A 20190-nucleotide genomic window follows, 5' to 3' on the forward strand; every position below is an offset into this window, starting at 1 on the left:
GCGATTCTCCTGCCTCAACCTCCCAAGGAGCTGGGACTACAGGCATGCGCCACCACACTCAGCTAAATTTTTTTTGTATTTTTAGTAGAAATGGGGTTTCGCCATGTTGGCCAGGCTGGTCTTGAACTCCTGACCTCAGGTGATCTGCCCCTGTTGGCCTCCCAATGTGCTGGGATTACAGGCATGAGCCACCGTGCCCAGCCTCCATCATGGAAGCTTTCTAGCATCTGGTTATGTGGCAGTTGATGTTGTTGCCAGATCACACGCTGAGTTTTCCTGACCATGAGGACAAATAATGGGACAGCAAGGCAAACCCCACTGGCTTCTCAAAGCGCTCAGCGGTTCAGGTGTTGAGCTTGGAGGAGGGGTGGCTAGAAGTGCTAGGCATGCGATCCCCAAGCCGTTTATAGCTTAAACACACATTGCAACAGCCATGTTTGAGGTGGCAACAGGGCCCTTTGCTTACTTGTTTTCCCCATAATACATGTCCTTTTGGCATCCCACACTTACCGGAGGGAACATTGCCCCAGGACACCCGGCCATGAGCAGGGCATCTGGGGACCCAGGTCCTCTCCACCAAGTCCAGCAGAACAGGGTCTCTTCCAGCTGTGGGAAGATGGCACAAGCCATCTGTGAAATGGTGGGCTCACCCACCTAACAGGCCTGTGACCTGGGCGCATTCCCCAGGGATTCCCACCCCAGGGGCAGGCTACTGAAGCCCCTTTGAGCTTTGAAGTTCTGTGAGTCAACAGCAGAGCAGTCATGGAGAGCTTACTGTGAGCTGGGGACGGAGAAGTAGTCCCCTCTTCAATGGAGCGTCTACTGCATGCTCAACATGGCTTCCTGTGTGTAACCTTACCTAATGTCACCACGGTCCAGTGAGAAACGTCCTCATCTCATCTGAGAGGGAACCAGCAGGGGCCGAGCCTACCAGGCCTGGAGCACAGGGTGACTGACGGAGAACCCCACAACCTCACCCTTTCCTGTAGTGTTTGTAGACCACAGATTTTATTTTCTTTTATTTTTGAGACAGGGTCTCACCTTGTTGCTCAGGCTGGAGTGCAGTGATGTGATTTCAGCTCACTGCAGCCTCGACTTTCCCAGGCTCAGGTGATCCTCCCATCTCAGCCTCCCAAGTAGATGGGACTACAGGCATGTGCCACCACACCCGGCTAATTTTTAAAAATTTTTTTTTGTAGAGATGGAGTTGCGTTGTGCCATGTTGTCCAGGCTGTTCTCAAATTCTTGGGCTCAAGCGATCCTCCCACCTGAGACTCCCCAAATCCTAGGATTACAGGTATGAGCCACCATGTCCAGTCATATCGCAGATTTTAACCTCAAGGGAATGGTCTTCAGTGGTGGGCATCAAGCTCCAGGACCTAGCGTCTGGCAGCTGTGGTGAGAGGCTTCAGGAGAGCCAAGATGCCTGGTATCCCCACCCCTTCGGGCTGTTGGGGGCAGGGCTGGGGGCCAGGGGGATGGCAAGGTCTTGTTTGTGTGTGCTTGTGGGATTTAAGTTTCTGATGTGTCGTAATCACTGCCAGGCCTTCCCAGTTGGAACCAGAGTGGGCACAGGGCCAAGGCTTGCTGCCCTCTGGGCAGATATAAGAGCTAGGGAGGAGAGCCTGGAGCCAGAGCCGGGGCAGAGGGCCAGCCACCTACCCGGGGACCAGGGATCGGAGCTAAACCGGCTGCACACAGACCACCAGGTGGGCAGGGTCAGTGCCATGTGTGGCTCCCTCTCTGGGGATCAGGGAGATACGCTAAAGCCTGGGTGAGTACATCCTTCCACGGCTCCCCTATTTCCCTTCTCCCTCTGAGTTCCTCACCCTGCAACTGACCAAGTGACTGCCTGTCCCAGAGGCACCCAGGTGGAGGCTGAGGGGCCACTTGTCAGGGATTCGAACCTTAGACTCTCAAAGAGTCAGTGTAGGGAGATTGTAATAAGTATTGCCACTCACCCAGCACCCACAAACAACATAAGGTACTGTTATCTCACCAAACCGAGGTCAGTAGGTTGGATGCCTGGCTTAGCACCCTAGCTCTCTAGGATTTAACTTCATTTACTCTTACAAGCAGCCCTGATGTAAGTGTATATATTAATATTTACAGGTGAGGTGACTGAAGCACAGAGATGTAAAGTAATTTTCCCAAGGCCACACAGCAAAGTAAGTGACAAAACCAGGATTTGAACTCCCTGACTCCAGAGCTTGTCCTCTTAACTGACGTACTACAATGTCAAGTGACTGATGAGTTCCTTCTCTTTTCTGAATGGCAGTTTCCTTATCTCTAGTCCGAGGGTTTTAAGGTTTGATGACCAGAAAGATACTACCTTGAGCTTCCCTAAAAGTACTCAGACATGGGTCAACTTTAAGCACCTGGGTAACTTTGTTGGAAACACTTATCAAGAACTATGTGTATGGCCTTTGATCCAGCATTCAACTTTTGAAATTTATCATAAAGGGTGCAATCAGTTTTATGAACAACGTTCATTGCAGTTTTGCTAATAATTAGAGAAAATTAGAAGTAAACAAAATGTCCAACAGCAGGGGGAACAAATGCTGAATGTCCCGTGATTAAATACTGCGCAGCCGCTCAAGGAATCACGCACTCCAAGAGCATGGGGCGCCTAGGAGAATTCTTGATTGTTGTTAGTAGAAAAAGTACTTTATAAAACTGTGTGGTTGGACGGGCGCAGTGGCTCATGCCTGCAATCCCAGCACTTTGGGAGGCTGAGGAGGGCAGATCACCTGAGGTCAGGAGTTCGAGACCAGCCTGACCAACATGGAGAAACCTCGTCTCTACTAAAAATACAAAAATTAGCTGGGTGTGTTGGTGCACGCCTCTAATCCCAGCTATTTGGGAGGCTGAGAGAGGAGAATCTCTTGAACCCGGGAGGCAGAGGTTGCAGTGAGCTGAGATCATGTCACTGCACTCCAGCCTGAGCGACAGAGCAAGATTCTGTCTCAAAAACAAAAACAAAACAAAAACAAAAAAAACTGTGTGGTCAATATGGTATGAACACATGGTGTGATCCCTTTGCAAATGTGTATACATGTGTCTATGTGAAATAAATATAAAAGACTGGAACATACACCCTTGGGGGTTAAGAGTTTATTTGTGACAGATAGAATTGTGAACATTTTTATATTCTTATTCTTTTCTGGTTTCTCAAATCTTCTACAATATCTAAATATCACTTTTTAATTAGAAAAAAAAAAAAGCTTTGGCCGGGCAAGGTGGCTCATGCCTGTAATCCCAGCACTTTGGGAGGGTGAGGCAGGCGGATCACCTGATGTCAGGAGTTCGAGACCAGCCTGACCAATATGGAGAAACCCCATCTCTATTAAAAATATAAAATTAGCTGGGTGGAGGCTGAGGCAAAAGAATTGCTTGAACCCGGGAGGTGGAGGTTGCGGTGAGCCCAGATGGCGCCACTGCACTCCAGCCTGGGCAACAAGAGTGAAACTCCATCTCAAAAATAAATAAATAAATAAATAAATAAATAAATAATTTACAAAATCTTTTAAAATAATCTATTCTTTTCTTTTTTTTTTTTACTGAACATTAACAAAAGTTTATTTATGTTTCAATTTAGAATTGCATCTGTTCCCCCCACCCCCATCTGAAACTAAATATGGAAAAAGAAACAAAGACTTAGTAAAGAAACTTCCTGTTAAATGACAAGCAAAGCAATGATGAAAGCCTAAAATACATCTATGTTTGTTTAGGATGCAAAGTAAAAATAGCTTTTTTTTTTTTTTTTTTTTTTTTGAGACAGGGCCTCACTCTGTCGCCCAGGCTGGAGTGCAGTGGCGCAATCTCGGCTCCCTGCAGCCTCCTCCCCTCAGGCTCAGGTGATCCTCCCACCTCAGTCTTCCGAGGAGCTGGGATTAAGGCACATGACACCACGGCCAGTTAATTTTTGTTTTGTTTTTTTTGTAGAGACAGGGTTTCACCATGTTGCCCAGGCTGGTCTCAAATTCCTGGACTCAAGTTATCCACCTCCCTCAGCCTACCGGCATGAGTCACCACACACAGCCAGATTATTCTTTTGGTCTAGGCATGCCCTCTTCTAGCTTCCGTTCTAATGCACTCATCGGCGTGGAGAGGGAAGTGAATGGCAGCCTGTCAGTCCCGCAAAGGCTTCTGAGATTATCTGGTTCAACATGTTACGTGTGGTAAAACTGAGGCTCAGGAGTTCAAATGGGCTTATGCAAGGTCATACGGGGAACTAGAGGCCCCAGACCTCCAGCCTGGGCCTTAGTCATCTGGCCAATGGCCCACAGTCCCCAGGCCAGGCTGCCAGAAGGGCAAGGAGGTGAAAAGGAATTGCAACTAGAATTTATGGTGTATATACATGTTAGATGCTAACTGCAATGAGGCCTTGAATGCCGAGTTGCTCACAGACCCACCCAGCAGCAGCTCGGCCTGGGAGTGACAGGTGAGAGGGAGCAAAGGGCAGCTGGGGTGGGCATGGAGCTGGCTGGGTGTGTCCCAGGCCTCTCCCTCTCATCTCTAGGCCTCACCTATCAGCGCTTCCTTCCTGGGCAGGGCTGAGGATTCACTCACTGCCCACGGCCGGCCCGGCAGGGACAGGAGAATGAGAGGCCTCCGCTGGCGTTACACTCGGCTGGTAAGGGTTCCAGCTCCGGCTGTGGTGCAGGTTAGGAGGTGGAAGGAGGCGAGGTCTCTGGCAGGCTGGGGCCTGGGCTAGGGTTGGATGCGGGTGGTGACTTGTTCCCCTCTCCAGTCCCTCCCTGGCAGGCGTGTGGTTTGGAGCAAGGACTGACTCAGGAACGTGGGGTCTTAACCCCCCTGCTCCAAGGTCCTCAAGGAGGACAGACCGATGTCTCTGTCCCTTCCTCCCTGGAGTGGGTGCTGGATGGAGCTCTGTTCAGAGCCACACACAGCTAGCCCCTGCCTCAGGCCTGAGCCTGGAGAACAGAGCGGGGCAGGAGAGGGGGTCCTGTCCATCTCTCAGCCCCTGAGAAGTCTCTTCTTCCTGGGAAAAGCCTGCAAGGTCATTGTGTGGAGGCACGTGCACACATACATATACACACTCACACACATACACATGCAAACACACACAAACACACTCAAATGCACTCACACAGACACACACATGCACTCAAATACACACATACACACTCAAATGCACTCACACTCAAACACACATACAGACATACACACATTCAAACACACACACTAAACACGCACACACTCACAAACACTCTGGTACAGAGTGGAAGCTCAATTGAATGAATGAGTGAGTGAATAATGATGCCCCTGATGGATGTACATATTTACACCATCCCAACTCACACAAACACATTGATATATAAATACACACATTTACACTCAGTACCTCCTCACACTGATGTGCCTACACAACTCTATTCCAAGCCAACACACAATTCACATAGACAAACACATTTTACACGAACTTACACATATGATCTCACATATGACTGTGTGCATCATTTCACGGGCTTCATAGGGAAACCTTTGGGCTTCATTTTCTTCCTTTGGAAAATGCTGATAAATAAGCCGGGGGTGGTGGCTCACGCCTGTAATCCCAGCACTTTGGGAGGCCGAGCCAGGCGGATTGCCTGAGGTCAGGAGTTCGAGACCAGCCTGGCCAACATGAGGAAACAGGCATGCTGGTGGGCATCTGTAGTCCCGGCTACTTGGGAGGCTGAGACAAGAAAATTGTTTGAACCTGGGAGCTGGAGGTCACAGTGAGCCAAGATTGCACCACTGAACTCCAGCCTGGGTGACAGAGCAAGATCCTGTCTCAAAAAAAAAAAAAAAAAAAAAAAAAGATGAAGAAGAAGAAATACACAGAGATCACAGACAGCGTCTGAATACACTGAACACTGAATACACTGAACACACTGAACACAGGCCTGGGTGAGGATGGGCTTTTTGTTGTTTTCATTATTTAATGTACAAACACACACAACTGAAGCTCCCAGGGCTGGGCCACCATCTGCCTTCTCCTCTGCTCCCAAGCTTAGAACTTGATCCCTGACACCCACCCAGGATCCAGGGCAAACAGGCCGACAAACTGCAGGGCCCATGGCCCCATCTGAGCCTTGTGGGGTGCTGGCGGGGGTCGGGGGACTGTGCTGCAGCCCTGAGCCGGCAGGGACCAGGGAGGAAGCAGGCTGGCAGCAGGGGCAGCATCCTGTCTGTCGTGGAAACCCCCAAATACTCTGGGCTGGGCTGGGGGTTACAGGCACATGGGCAGGGAGTGATGAGGGGGCCCGAGGAGGCTCCTGGGCTCAGGAGATGGTAGAAGTTGGGACCTCCTGTCCCTTGACCCACTAGGCCTCTTTGTGTTTTCACAGCCCACCCAGGTGGAGGACACCCTGTCTGGGGAGGAGGGTAACGAGGAGGAAGAGGAGGAGGAGGCAGCTCCAGACCCAGCTGCTGCTCCTGAGGATCCCATGGTGCCCCAGCTGACAGAAGCCAGCCAAGTTTTGAGTGCCTCAGATATTAGGCAGGTCTGGACACTGCCCATGGCACAAGAATTTCAGCCCTAAACCTGAGTCTCACCCTCCTGCCCTATACCAGCCACACCCAGGGGCACCTAGAGTCATCCTTGCTCTGTTCTCATCATGCATTACTTCTGGCATATTGCTTCTTCTCTCGGGCTTTGCTTCCTTTCTTGTAAAATCATCCAGTGTTGCTAGCACCTCCCTCTACACTGGGCCAGGAGGTTAAGGAGGTAAAGAAAGAGGCTAGGACAGGCGCGGTGGCTCATGCCTGTAATCCCAGCACTTTGGAAGGCCAAGGCAGGGGGATTGCTTGAGGCCAGGAGTTGGAGACCAGCCTGGCCAACATGGCAAAATCCTGTCTCTACTAAAAATACAAAAATTAGCCTGGCGTGGTGGTGCGCACCTGTAGTTTCAGCTACTCGGGAGGCTGAGGCACGAGATTTGCTTGGACCCAGGAGGCGAAGGTTGCAGTGAGCTGAGATTGTGTCGCTCTACTCCAGCCTGGGTGACAGAGTGAGACTCTGTCTCAAAGGAAAAAAAGGAAAGAGACTAATTCCTACATAGAACCAGCCCTTGGGAACTGAGGCCAAAGTCGGAGAGGGGGGAGCGGATGAGACGATGGATCAGGAGGAGGGGTTCAGCATCTTTCCTATTCTCTGGCCTCTGGGGGCCGGGGTGACTGAGCAGAAACAGTCCTGAGAGTCCTGACCTGGGTTCAAATCCTGGCTCTGCCATTCACTACCCATGTGAGCTTTGGGCTAGTTGTTCCACCTCCCTGAGCCTCAGTTTCCTCATCTGTAACACGGGAATAACAACCCTTATCTCCGAGGGCTATTGCTAATGGCATGAAAGTCCCTAGAATCAGCAAACTGCTCTATCGTCTATAAAGCACTGGGCTGGATGCACGGTGGCTGTCCAAGCCCATCCCCAGGATATGGCAGGAGGGAGCAAGAACTCCTCCATTCACCTCCAGCCCTGTCCCCAGCTCAGCTTTCACTTCCCACCAAGAGTCACCGGCCATCCCTGGAGTCTGGTCTTCTGCACGTCGAGGGACGGTTTCAGCCTGCAGAGCCTGTACCGGCGGATGGAGGGCTGCAGCGGGCCAGTGCTGCTGGTGCTCAGGGACCAGGACGGGCAGGTGAGCTGGGCAGGGGTGCCACCCGAGGCTCTGGGGGCACCCCACCAGGTACCCGTGGGCCCTGACCCAGGGCAGCTCAGGGACAAGCAGACAGAGTGAAAGACTAAGTCACCTATAATGGACACTGATGATGGCAATGGGACCTGCCCACTCAGAGCCATTCCCCCATTTATGCATTCAACACATCTACATGGGGCGCCTTCTGTGTGCCAGGTGAGAGGTGGGATAGAGCAGAATCAACCCAGAAGCAGCCCCAGCTCTCTTGGAGCTAATGGTCTAATAGGGGAAGGGTCAGACAATTAAGCAAATAATCATTTGACTGTAAAACTGCATCTTCATCCTCAGAAGTAGAAGAAAGTGTGGGGGTTGCCGGGCATGGTGGCTCACACCTGTAATCCCAGCACTTTGGGAGGCTGAAGCAGGAGAATTGCTTCAGTCCAGGAGTTCAAGACCAGCCTGGACAACATAGCCAGACCCTGTCTCTAAAAAAAAACCAAAACCAAAAACAAACAACAACAACAAAATTAGCCAGGTGTGGTGGTGTTTGCCTATAGTCCCAGCAACTGCAGCTGGGGGCATTGTAGGGGGGTTGAGGCTGCAGTGAGCCATGATCACACCACTGCACTCCAGCCTGGGTGACAGAGTGAGACCCTGTCTGAAGAAAAAAAAAAAAAAATATATATATATATATATATATATACACACACACACACACACACTGGCATTAAACTGATGTCAGAACGAAATATACCAAAACATTAAGAGTGATTATCTTGGGGAAGAATGAGGGGGATTGGGAGATGGCTTTACTTTTTTTATTTTGCTTCTCTATAACTGCTACTTTTTTCCACGATTACTTGCATAGAATGAATATATATACACATATATATACACACACACACATATATATATATAATTTTTTTTTTAAGATGGAGTCTCGCTCTGTCACCCAGACTGGAGTGTAGTGGCGTGATCTCGACTCACTGCAACCTCCACCTCCTGGGTTCAAGTGATTCTCCTAACTCAGCCTCCCAAGTAGCTGGGATTACAAGCGCCCACCACCACACCTGGCTAATTTTTGTATGTTTAGTAGAGACAGGATTTCGCTATGTTGGCCAGGCTGGTCTCGAACTCCTGACCTCAGGTGATCAGCCCACCCTAGTCTCCCCAAAGTGTTGGGATTACAGGCGTGAGCCATTGCACTCGGCCTAGAGTAAGGATATTTAAGAAAAAGGAGGGCCCTGACCGCCCAGAGGAGGAAGCCAGCAGGACCTCTTCCTTGGGGAGCATTAAGGGAAAGGATGCATGAGGATTCCTGCTCTTGGGTGTGGAGCCCCCATGCCCCAGCTCTGCCCCAGCTTCCCAGGTGCCCTCTAGGATGAGCCTGTATTACTAAACCCGAAGAATGAGGGTCGTCAGGGGACCCCCAGCTCCCCTCCAGCTGCAGACTGCAACTTCCGCTTTCCAGATATTCGGAGCCTTCTCCTCCTCGGCTATCCAACTCAGCAAAGGCTTCTATGGTACTGGCGAGACGTTCCTCTTCTCCTTCTCACCACAGCTGAAGGTGATGTTCCCAACCTTCCGTGGGGGGAGTGGGGCGTGTGGCGAGACAAAGCTCCTGGGGTTCCAGTGGCCCCCAGCTCCATCCTCCACGGTGGGCTGCCTGGTGTGCCACTATCTTTCCACAGGGGTAATGAGCAGGGCAGTGGTGGGCAGAGCATCCCCCTTGACCTGTCTGTCCTGCATTTAAAACATACTTGGTGGGTTTGGCTGGGCGCAGTGGCTCACGCCTGTAATCCCAGCACTTTGGGAGGCTGAGGCGGGTGGATCACTTGGTCAGGAGATTGAGACCATTCTGGCTAACATGGTGAAATCCTGTCTCTACTAAAAATACAAAAAATTAGCCGGGCGTGGTGGCAGGCGCCTATAGTCCCAGCTACTCGGGAGGCTGAGGCAGGAGAATGGCATGAACCCGGGAGGCGGAGCTTGCAGTGAGCCAAGATAGAGCCACTGCACTCCAGCCTGGGCCACAGAGCAAGACTCCGTCTCAAAAACAAAACAAAACAAAACAAAACAAAACAAAACAAAACAAAACATACTTGGTGGGTCTCTGGCAACCGCTGACTGGCTGAGAGGAGGGAGGACCATTCTTTCCAGGCACAGGCTGGGAAGACAAGATAGACCTGAGGGCGTGGTGGCAGGACGACCAAGGACACAGCCAGTGGCTTCTCAGGAAGCATGGGGGCCAGGCACCGTGGCTCATGCCTGTAATCCTACTTTGGGAGGCCAACGAAGGTGGACTGCTTGAGTCCAGGATTTCAAGACCTGCCTGGGCAACACAGCGAGACCCCATCTCTACAAAAAATACAAAAATTAGCCAGACACGGTAGAGCACACCTGTAGTCCCAGCTACTTGAGAGGCTGATGCAGGAGGATCGCTTAAGCCTGGTAGGTTGAGGCTGTAGTGAGCTGTGATCGCACCACTGCATTCCAGCCTGGGCAACAGAGCAAGACCCTGTCTCTAAAAAAAAAAAAAAAAAAGAAATACAGGGTGAGGTCATTGCTGGAGGAAGGTGAAGGATCGGGTATCGCAGTCATCACAGGTGTGGGAAGGGAGGGAAGCCTGCTGGAGAACACCGGAGCAGCAGAAGTGCCGCTGGGCCGTGCGAGTGGCGGCTTGGGTTGTGAGGTTAGGGCGCCGCCACTTCTGTGCCTGCTTCTTCAGCAGCATCGGCTGCTTGGCGCAGGCCTGCAGAGAGGGGACACCAGAGAGTGGACTGCAGAGAGCGGGCAGCCAGGGTTAGGCGTTTTGCCCAACTGGTTTAACAGCGGCAGAGAGGGAAAGGAAGTTGAAGGGAGTGACAATACAACATGGACCACAGAACCTAGACTGGAGAAGGAGGGGAGGGAAGCAGGGGGCACTGCAGGACACCAAGGCAAAGGTGGGCTCGGCCTGAGAGGTCTCCCTGACGTCAAAGGCTTGGAGCAGTGACAGCAGTTGGACAATGTGTTGGAAGACAGGATACAGCGCACAGAGAGAGGGACATTTGAAATAGGCTGTGGAAGAGCCACCTGCCATCCTTGCTGAGGACAAATTCTCAGATGTGACCATGGAAGACAGCAGCAGAAACCCATTCTAGGGCAGGGCCTGGACAGGTCCGCGTGGATAGTGAAGTTTACCAGAGAGCTGTGAAGGGTTGGGGGTGGTGAGTCAGAGCTCAAGTTTCTAATTAATGACGAGTGGGAGAGTGAAAGGCACAAGATGACTGGTATAGTCGGGTGACTCGACCTGCCCAGGAGCTGGGTGAGAATAATAGTCCCAAACGCCTTCCATCCAAAGATTTCCTGCCTCTGGGTTATTTATCCACTAAAGCTACTGAGCAGTACCTGCTTGGCATAGAGCAGACTATTTTTACTACTAGTAAAAATGGCCAGGCCAAGCGCTGTGACTCATGCCTATAATCCCAGCACTCTTAGGGAGGCAGAGGCAGGAGGATCGCTTGAGCCCAGGAGTTCAAGACCAGCCTGGGCAACAGAGCAAGATGCTATTTTCCACAAAAAGGGAAAAACAAAAACAAAACAAAAAATGACCAGGTGCGGTGGCTGGCTCACACCTGTAATCCCAGCATTTTGCGGGACTGAGGTGGGAGGATTGCTTGAGCTCAGGAGTTCAAGACCAGCCTGGGCAACAGAGTGAGATGCTGTCTCTTAAAAAAAATTTTTTTTTAATTGTTCAATGGATGAAGTCGTTCCAGGTATTTTGCTATTAGAGATCTCTCCAATGCACAGACTAAGATTCCTTCAGACACATCCAATCACACAGTCATCTGGTCTCATGACAGGGAGTTCACAAGGAGCTATGGACTGCTTTGCTAAAGGCAAAATATACCATATCTATTGCATTGCTGCCATCAGCTGGAGGGGCTCCATCAAGCTTCCCAGGATCCAGGAAAGGGTGAGGGAGGCATGGTGAGCCAGTGCTGGTTCTACTCATCACCACTTGCCTTCCTGAAGTCTTAGTTCTAAAGGTCTAGAATTTTCCTTCCATTGCACTGACAGCTCCTAGTAGAATCTTTTGCTGGTTCCTCCTCATCTCCCCAGTCTTTCAACATCAGAGCTCAGGTGTTGGTTCTTGTATCTTCTCTAGCAGCCCTCATTTATTCTGTGGTCTCATCCATTCCCACAGCTCTTCAGGCTGCCTGCATGCTAATGGCCTCTTCCCTGACTCCAAACTCACATATATCCAACAACTGCCCATCATCTCTCTCTGCATCTCAAACATGGCATTTCTTTTCTCTTTTTTTTCTGAGACAGAGTCTCACTCTGTCACCCAGGCTGGAGTACAGTGGCGCCATCTCAGCTCACCGCAGCCTCCACCTCCTGGATTCAACTGATCCTCCTGCCTCAGCCTCCCAAGTAGCTGGGACTACAGGCACATGCCACCATGCCTGGCTAATTTTTGTATTTTTTGTAGAGATGGGGTTTCACCATGTTGCCCAGGTTGGTTTTGAATTCCTGAGCTCAAGTGATCTGCCTGCTTCCACCTTCCAGTGCTGGTGGCTACAGTAGAGAGCGCTGCATCTGCCCATGCATTTCAGCTTTCTATCATGTCCCAACAGACCTTCCTGTTTTCTCTGTGTGCCTCCTCCTCCTCTACAAGGCTCCCCCATCAAATGAATGGCATCTCCCTCTCCTGCTGCTGAGATAGAAAGTCTTTTTTTTTTTTTTTTGAGAGGGGAGTTCAGCCTGCTTGCTGAGGCAGGTGTGGCCGGATTCTCAGTTTCACTGTAGCCTGGCCCCTGGAGCTGAGTGCTATTTTCTGCTCAGCCTCCATAGCTGGACAAGCCCACTACTCGCCAAGTTGTTTTGTATTTTTTTAGTAGAGAAGGGGTTTCACCGTTAGCCAGGATTTTGTCTTGATCTCCTGACCTGCGATCTGCCCGCCTCGCCTCCCAGTGCTGGGATCACAGGCTGAGCACTCAAGGCCTGCCAAGATAAGTAGAAAGTCTTAGGGAGTCCTCCTTAACTGTCTTTCATAATTCCCTACATCTGAACTGTCAGCGAATCCTGACAGCTCTGCCTTCTCTCTATATTCAGGATCCACCACTGCCATGTCCTTTGCTGGCATCTTGGTTCAAGCCACCATCATTACTTGTGTGTCCCTGCTATTGCCTCCTAAAAGGTCTCTCACTGCCTCCACTTCAGTCAGCACAGTAGCTGGAGCGATCCTTTCAAAAGGGAAGCCAGGGTAGGGCGTGGTGGCTCATGCCTGTAATCCCAGCACTTTGGGAGGCCGAGGTGGGTGGATCACTTGAGGTCAGGAGTTTGAGACCCATCTGGCCAACATGGTGAAACCCCAGCTCTACTAAAAACACAAAAATTAGCCAGGCATGGTAGTATGCGCCTGTAATCCCAGCTACTCGGTAGGCTGAGGCATGAGAATCTCTTGAACCTGGAGGAGGTGGAGGTTGCAGTGAGTTGAGATCGTGCCACTGCACTCCAGCCAGGGTGACAGAGTGAGACTCTGTCTTAACACAAATTAAAAAAAAAAGGTGGGGGGAAGCTAGAACTCACAGCATGTCACTCCTTGGCTTCCTCTTTCACTTGGGGAAGAGCCAAAGTGTGTCCAATGATCTACATCCCTACGCCTTCTGGCCTCTCTCTGAATGGCATTTCTTGCTACTTTTCCTTTCTCTCACTCTGCTCCAACCACACTGGCCTCTGAGCTGGTCCACAAACATGGAACTTCACGTCTTTAATATAAATAAAGAGAAATAAAACAGGGTCTAGGAGGAAGGGCCACTTCAGATAGGGTGGTCCAGGAAATTTCTCTGAGATGACATTTGGGCTGAAGGATGAGAGGTGGGCCCTCTGAGGATCTGGGGGAAGAGCATTCTGGGCAGAGGGATTCTAGGGCAGGAATGGGAATGGGCTTTGGGTGTTCCAGGGATGGAAGGACTGGTGTAGCTAATGTGTAGTCAATAAGGGGGAGAAGGGGCCAGAGAGAAAATCAGGGGTTAGAGCTGGCTGCACTTTTAAGTTTTGATAGTTTTTTTTGTTGTTGTTTTTTAGAGTTGGGGTCTTGCTCTGTTACCCACGCCAGAGGGCAGTGGTGCAATCATAGCTCACCGTAGCCTCCACTCCTGGGCTGAAGTGATCCTTCCACCTTAGCCTCCCTAATAGCTGGGACTATAGGTGCACACCACCATGACCAGCTAGGTTTAAAAAAATTTTTTTAGGGCCAGGCACAGTGACTCACGCCTGTAATCCCAGCTCTTTGGGAGGCTGAGGCAGGCAGATCATGAGGTCAGTAGGTTGAGACCAGCCTGGGCAACATGGTGAAACCCGTCTCTACTAAAAGCTGGGCGTGGTGGCGCGTGCCTGTAGTCCCAGCTACTCGGGAGGCTGAGGCAGGGGAATCGTTTGAACTCTGGAGGCGGAGGTTGCAGTGAGCCGAGATTGCGCCACTACACTCCAGCCTGGTGACAGAGCGAGACTCCGTGTCAAAAGAGAGAAAGAGAAAAAAAAATTTTTAGAGATAAGGGAGGGTCTTACTTTGTTGCCCTGGTTGGTCTAGAACTCCTGACCTCGAGGAAACTCCTAGCCTCAAGCGATCCTTCTGCCTCAGCCTACTGAGTAGCTGGGATTACAGGTGCACACCATCACACCTGGCTAGTTAAAAAATTGCTGGGATTACAGGCATGAGCCACTGCACCAGGCCCAGGCTGCACTTCTGGCCATTGTTAAGTTGAATTTTATCCCCACTGCAATGGGAAGCCATTGGAGGACTTAGGCAGAGGAAACATCTGATTTGGACGTCGAACAGATCAGGCAGATTGCAGTGTGGGTATGGCTGTAGGTACAGACAGGGGAGGCAGAGGGACCAGCTGGGAGGCTGTGATCCAGGCAGAGGACGGGATAGAAATGGCGGCAGGCAGGCTATGTCTAGAGCTGCGAGGCTTGTGGATGAGCTGGATGTGAGGCAGCGCTGAAGTGCAGGCGGGCTGGTGTTGTCCGGGTGAGAGGCGACGATGAGTTACTTAATGGCAGTATCAGTCCCCACTCCTGGCCTGGATTGCTCCCCTCCTTCCTGCAGCTTTGGAAGCAGGAAGCCTCAGAGGTTGTTGTCCTATTCTAGAACAAAGTGGCTTCTAGGCTGTAGGAATTCAAACTAAAGGGCATGTGGCGGTGACTCCAAGGAGACTGAGAAGAGAAACTCCAAGATCCCTGAACCCAGAGTCCCACCTGCGGCTCGGCTGCGGCCTGGATGCTGTTCCCGCCACAACATTGCCACCCAGTGGTTCGGGGTCAAACTGCAAGGGCGGGACTCGCTCCCGTAGTAACCTGAGCCTTTCCCTATCACCCAGGTCTTTAAGTGGACTGGAAGCAACTCTTTCTTTGTGAAGGGAGACTTGGATTCACTGATGATGGGCAGTGGCAGGTGAGTGTCTCAGTCCTCCTGAGTCTTGGGGTGGTCTGTGTTCTGGTCCCTTTCCCTCTGCTGAACTGCTGGGCGAGGCTGCCCTTGATGCAATGGGGAGGGTGGTGGGAACTCTCAGGCTGTTCCCTTCATTGCTCAGCCTCCCAGCCAACCCCCTCACCCTCACACTAAGCCAGTCTTAAGCAGAAAGGATGTATGAGTGCCCCCACCGAAGTGTTACAGCTGGTGACAGTTTAGTCTGAATGTATGCAACTTTTGGAATTCCACATGGTTGGATGAGGCTAGCGTCAAGAGATGAGTGTGCCTCGTTTTTCCATCAGCCCAGGAATTGCAGGGGACATAACTCATTGCAGGAGCCTCCCTCGGTGAGGACAGGGGGTAGAGAGAGGTAGGAAAAAAAAGTTGATCTCATCCTGGTGTGACCTTCACATTCAGGGGGCATGCATCTTATCCTGAGGGCAGGGATGACAGCATTGCTTGATTAGTACCAGGCAAATTCTTTGCTCTCCCAACTGCCTGAAAAGCCTCCACTGAGGGGCAGCTTGGCAGAGAACACATCAGCCATTGCTGATCTGCAGGAATTCACTTCCTAGCTCTGGCTGAGGTTTTCTATCAAATAAGGGGATTAGAATGGATGCTCTGAAGTATTTGGGCTCTCAGAGTTTGCACCCCGAGATGTACTAGCTTTGGTTAAAGAATTGCCATTTTTAATTTTTATTTTTTTATTTTTTTTGAGACAGAGTCTCGCTCTGTCGCCCAGGCTGGAGTGCAGTGGCGTGATCTCAGCTCACTGTAACTTCCCCCTCCCAGGTTCAAGTGATTCTCCTGCCTCAGCCTCTGGAGTAGCTGGGACTACAGGTGCCCACCACCATGCTTGACTAATTTTTGTATTAAGAACTGCCATCTTGGGCCAGGATCATGCCTGTAATCCCAGCACTTTGGGAGGCCAAGGTGGGCAGATCATGAGGTCGGGAGATCAAGGCCATCCTGGCTAACACGGTGAAACCCTGTCTCTACTAAAAATACAAAAAATTAGCCGGGCGTGGTGGCTGGCGCCTGTAGTCCCAGCTACTTGGGAGGCTGAGGCAGGAGAATGGCATGAACCCAGGAGGCGGAGCTTGCAGTGAGCCGAGATTGCACCGCTGCACTTCAGCCTGGGCAACAGAGCGAGACTCCTACTGAAAGAAAAAAAATTGCCATCTTGGCCGGGTGCGGTGGCTCATGCCTGTAATTCCAGCACTTTGGCATGAGACGGGCAGATCACTTGAGGTCAGGAGTTCGAGAGCAGTCTGGCCAATGTGGTGAAACCCCGTCTCTACTAAAAAATACAAAAATTAGCTGAGCATGGTGGCAGGCATCTGTAGTCCCAGCTACTCGGGAGGCTGAGGTGGGAGAATTGCTTCAACCTGGAAGGCGGAGGTTGCAGTGAGCTGAGATCACACATTGCACTCCTGGGCGACAGAGCGAGACTCCGTCTCAAAAAAAAAAAAAAAAAAAAAAAAGAATTGCCACCTTAAAAATGCTCCAAATGTTCTAAAACTGGGCTGTGGTGACAGTTGCGCCACTGTATATACTTATTAAAATACTGAACTGTTCAAAAAATACTCTTAGTCAGGTGTGGTGGCTCACGCCTGTAATCCCAGCACTTTGGGAGGCCAAGGCAGGCAGATCGCTTGAGGTCAGGAGTTCAAGACCAGCCTGGCCAACACAGCAAAACCCCATCTCTACTAAACGTACAAAAATTAACCAGGTATAGTGGTGGGTGGCCTGTAATCCCAGTTACTCGGGAGGCCGAGGTAGGAGAATTGCTTGAACCCGGGAGGTAGAGGTTGTGGTGAGCCAAGGTTGTGCCACTGCACTCCAGCCTGGGTAACAAAGCAAGACTCTGTCTCAATAAATAAATAAACAAACAAATAAACAAATACTCTCAACCCCATGGGGAACAATGTGCTGAGTCCCTAGTAATTCAGTATAAATTGCTTTAAGGGGAGGTAAGACAGGTGAAACTGGGCTGCCGTCCTGGCATGGCCAAGAGTTGATTGGCATGGCCAATCTGTGGCAGAGCCTGAGGGTTTCAGCACACAGGAGTAAGCTGCACCAAGACTGTCCTCTTCTCTAGTGGCCGGTTTGGGCTGTGGTTGGATGGAGACTTGTTTCACGGGGGAAGCTCCCCTTGCGCAACCTTTAACAACGAGGTGCTGGCCCGGCGGGAGCAGTTCTGCGTCCAGGAGCTGGAGGCCTGGCTTCTCAGCTGATGGCCCTGCGGCAACAGGTACTCAGCCCTGCTCACGATGCCACCCAGGCCTTCCTGACACACGGCAGCCTGTGCTGTTCGAAACACAGATGCTGAAGGGCCCTAGAGTTGGCTGAGGCTGCTGGCCAGCCTCCTTGTGGCCTGGGGACCCAAGATACAGGTGGGGGCAGGCACTGCTGTTTTGCAGAGGTGACTCTGAAGGATTAAAAGATGCTTACACCTTACCCAAGCAGCACGGAGACCCTCAGCTAACAGGGCCTTAGAAAACTAAGAAAAATCCGCATCCCTTCCCATGCTAGTGCCTGCCTCCTGGCAAAGGGAAGGTTTTTCACTATGCTGTTCCCCGCCAGCTACTGAACGAGGAAAACCAACCTCATGAACATTATCATTTTAGAGGTTCTACAACGAATTCATGTTTATAGTAGAAAAACCAGAAGACATTAAAAAAAATGAAAATTGCCTAAAATTCAACCCCCCCCAACTCTAACATTTTCATGTATATCCTTCCAGACAATGTTCCATGAATATGTGTGTGTGTGTGTATTCTTACAGAAACGGGATTCTACTCTGTATGTGTGGGAATGATTTTAACTTACAGAATATTGTCAAACCTTAGAAACCCGGGCTTGAGCACTGGAACTAATAAAGACTCTAGCAGCATCATTCCTCCTCTGGCCTGCTGCAGAACGTTGAGGCCCTTTTGTCTGCCACCAGTGCCAGGTTCTTGTGAATCTGCTATTTAATTTCATGAGGAAGGTATGAAAGGAGCAAATGAGTAATATGCATATTCAGACAAGGAGGTCGAAAGCTTTGTGGAACACAACTTTCAAGATGGAGATACATTCACGAAGCTTTATTGCAGCTGTTTCCCTTACCCAGTTGAAGTGGCCAGTCATTTTAATTTGCAGTTCTATTTACATTCCCAGGGTAACCACGTTCAGTAACTCTCTAGAGGCTAAGCTGTTAAAATTTCCATTTTTATTCAAATAGCGAAGATGTTTCTTTCCTTCTTTTTTTTTTTTTTTTGTTTGAGACAGAGTTTCGTTCTTGACTCCCAGGTTGGAGTGCAGTAGCGATCTTGGCTCACCGCACACTCCACCTCCCCGGTTCAAGTGATTCTCCTGCCTCGGCCTCCCGAGTAGCTGGGATTACAAGCACACACCACCACAATTTCGCCTGGCTAATTTCTGTATTTTTAGCAGAGACTAGGTTTCGCCATGTTGGCCAGGCTGGTCTCGAACTCTTTACCTCAAGTGATCCGCCCACCTCGGCCTCCCAACGTGCTGGGATTACAGGTGTGAGCCACTTCGCCTGGCCAAGATGTTTCTTAAGGAAAATGTAACCTTGTAAATAGCGCAGAGTTATCATAATGAAAACAGTTGCAAAGAACATAAAGTACAGCTGCCTTACATGTAACAAAAGATGCAAACAAAATCCATTCAAGTTGTTTCACAGACAGCACAGTGACACAGTATTAGGACTACAGAATCTCAGAGTAAATCACAATGATTTAAAGGTAAGATACACAGAAATAAAATGATTTTAACACAATATGACATTCCTGAGGCACCTTGGCTAAAATGGGAATGACTTAGTGCCATGGCTGACCTCACTTGTGCGTTGCTGAGCCCATATGTGAACAGATCGCCCCAATACCATGGTAGGCATGAGAGGAGAAGGGTTTTAACTATTCTCTTATGAATTGTAACCAACCCCTATTATCTACTGATGGATGGAGTGGAGGGGGGCGGTGGGGGGATGGGGTGATCATACAGGATGGCAGACATTCCAAGTACTCTTCACCCCAGTGTGGACGGAACAGAATCTGGCTACACGGTGGCCAGTGACAGACTACTGGGAAATCTACTGGCCTGTGGTCTGAGTTCCCCTACACGCTCAGGCTGCCCCTCACTCCCAGTGTGCCAGGAAGGCTTAGTCCGGGGAGCACCAGAGCGGAAGACATTCGGGGCTCATGGCTCCTATCCCCACTAGCCTGCATCTTCAGCACCCTCTGGCCACCACCAGCTTTGGCTCTAACTGCAGACTTTTTTTTTTTTTTTTGAGACGGAGTCTCGCTCTGTCACCCAGGCTGGAGTGCAGTGGCTCTATCTCGGCTCACTGCAAGCTCCGCCTCCCGGGTTCATGCCATTCTCCTGCCTCAGGAGACTACCACGCCTGGCTAATTTTTTGTAGTTTTAGTAGAGATGGGGTTTCACCATGTTAGCCAGAATGGTCTTTATCTCCTGACCTTGTGATCCGCCCGCGCCGGCCTCCCAAAGTGCTGGGATTATAGACATGAGCCACCGCGCCTGGCCCTGCAGACTTTGTTCTTGGTGAATTGCTATAGAACTGGGAATAAGGTGTGCCCTGGGCACAGGGACACTGCCCCACCAAGGTGGTGCCCCCTCCACTGCTGGGAAAACGAAGTTACCTAGGGGAGCCTGGAACCCACTGGGCAGTCACTAATTTCCCCACAGGCAGTGCAGTGTTTGCACTTTTTTTTTTTTTTCTTTTTTTTTGGAGATGGAGTCTCACTCTGTCACCCAGGCTGGAGTGCAATGGCGTGATCTTGGCTCACTGCAACCTCCGCTTCCCAGTTTCAAGCGATTCTCCTGCCTCAGCCTCCCAAGTAGCTGGGACTACAGGCGCACGCCGCCACGCCCGGCTAGTGTTTGCTCTTAAATACACAAAATGCACCGAACCAGCAAAAACAAAGTCCCAGGTCTGAGGAGCTCTGAGGACGGTGCCTGTGACAGCCTCTAGCCAGCTCTCCAGGATACTCAGAGAGCAGCTGGTCAGGGGAGGCTCTCTCCAGGCGGGGCAGTGGGAAGGCCCTCTGGACCGGGGGAGTGAG

At 50.7% G+C, this 20190-nt stretch overlaps 1 protein-coding gene across 2 annotated transcripts; it reads left to right on the top strand.

Moving 5' to 3' along the window:
• The first annotated feature begins 1541 nt into the window (after window positions 1–1541).
• Window positions 1542–19427, top strand: TLDC2 (TBC/LysM-associated domain containing 2). Of its 2 annotated transcripts, none has more exons than XM_021921076.2 (8): window positions 1542–1774; window positions 2113–2168; window positions 4523–4636; window positions 6354–6509; window positions 7489–7641; window positions 9110–9205; window positions 15009–15082; window positions 17202–19427. In XM_021921076.2, exons 3-8 carry the CDS (start codon window positions 4604–4606, stop codon window positions 17335–17337), a joined length of 648 nt encoding a protein of 215 aa, XP_021776768.1. In that variant the 5' UTR covers window positions 1542–1774; window positions 2113–2168; window positions 4523–4603; the 3' UTR covers window positions 17338–19427. The 2 variants fall into 2 exon arrangements, with proteins under 2 accessions (XP_021776768.1, XP_021776767.1); XM_021921075.2 differs by having other exon boundaries at window positions 4555–4636.
• Window positions 19428–20190: the final 763 nt, after the last annotated feature.

This window comes from Papio anubis, chromosome 16, assembly GCF_008728515.1.
Source record: "Papio anubis isolate 15944 chromosome 16, Panubis1.0, whole genome shotgun sequence".
In the NCBI taxonomy this organism is placed as follows: Eukaryota; Metazoa; Chordata; class Mammalia; order Primates; family Cercopithecidae; genus Papio; species Papio anubis.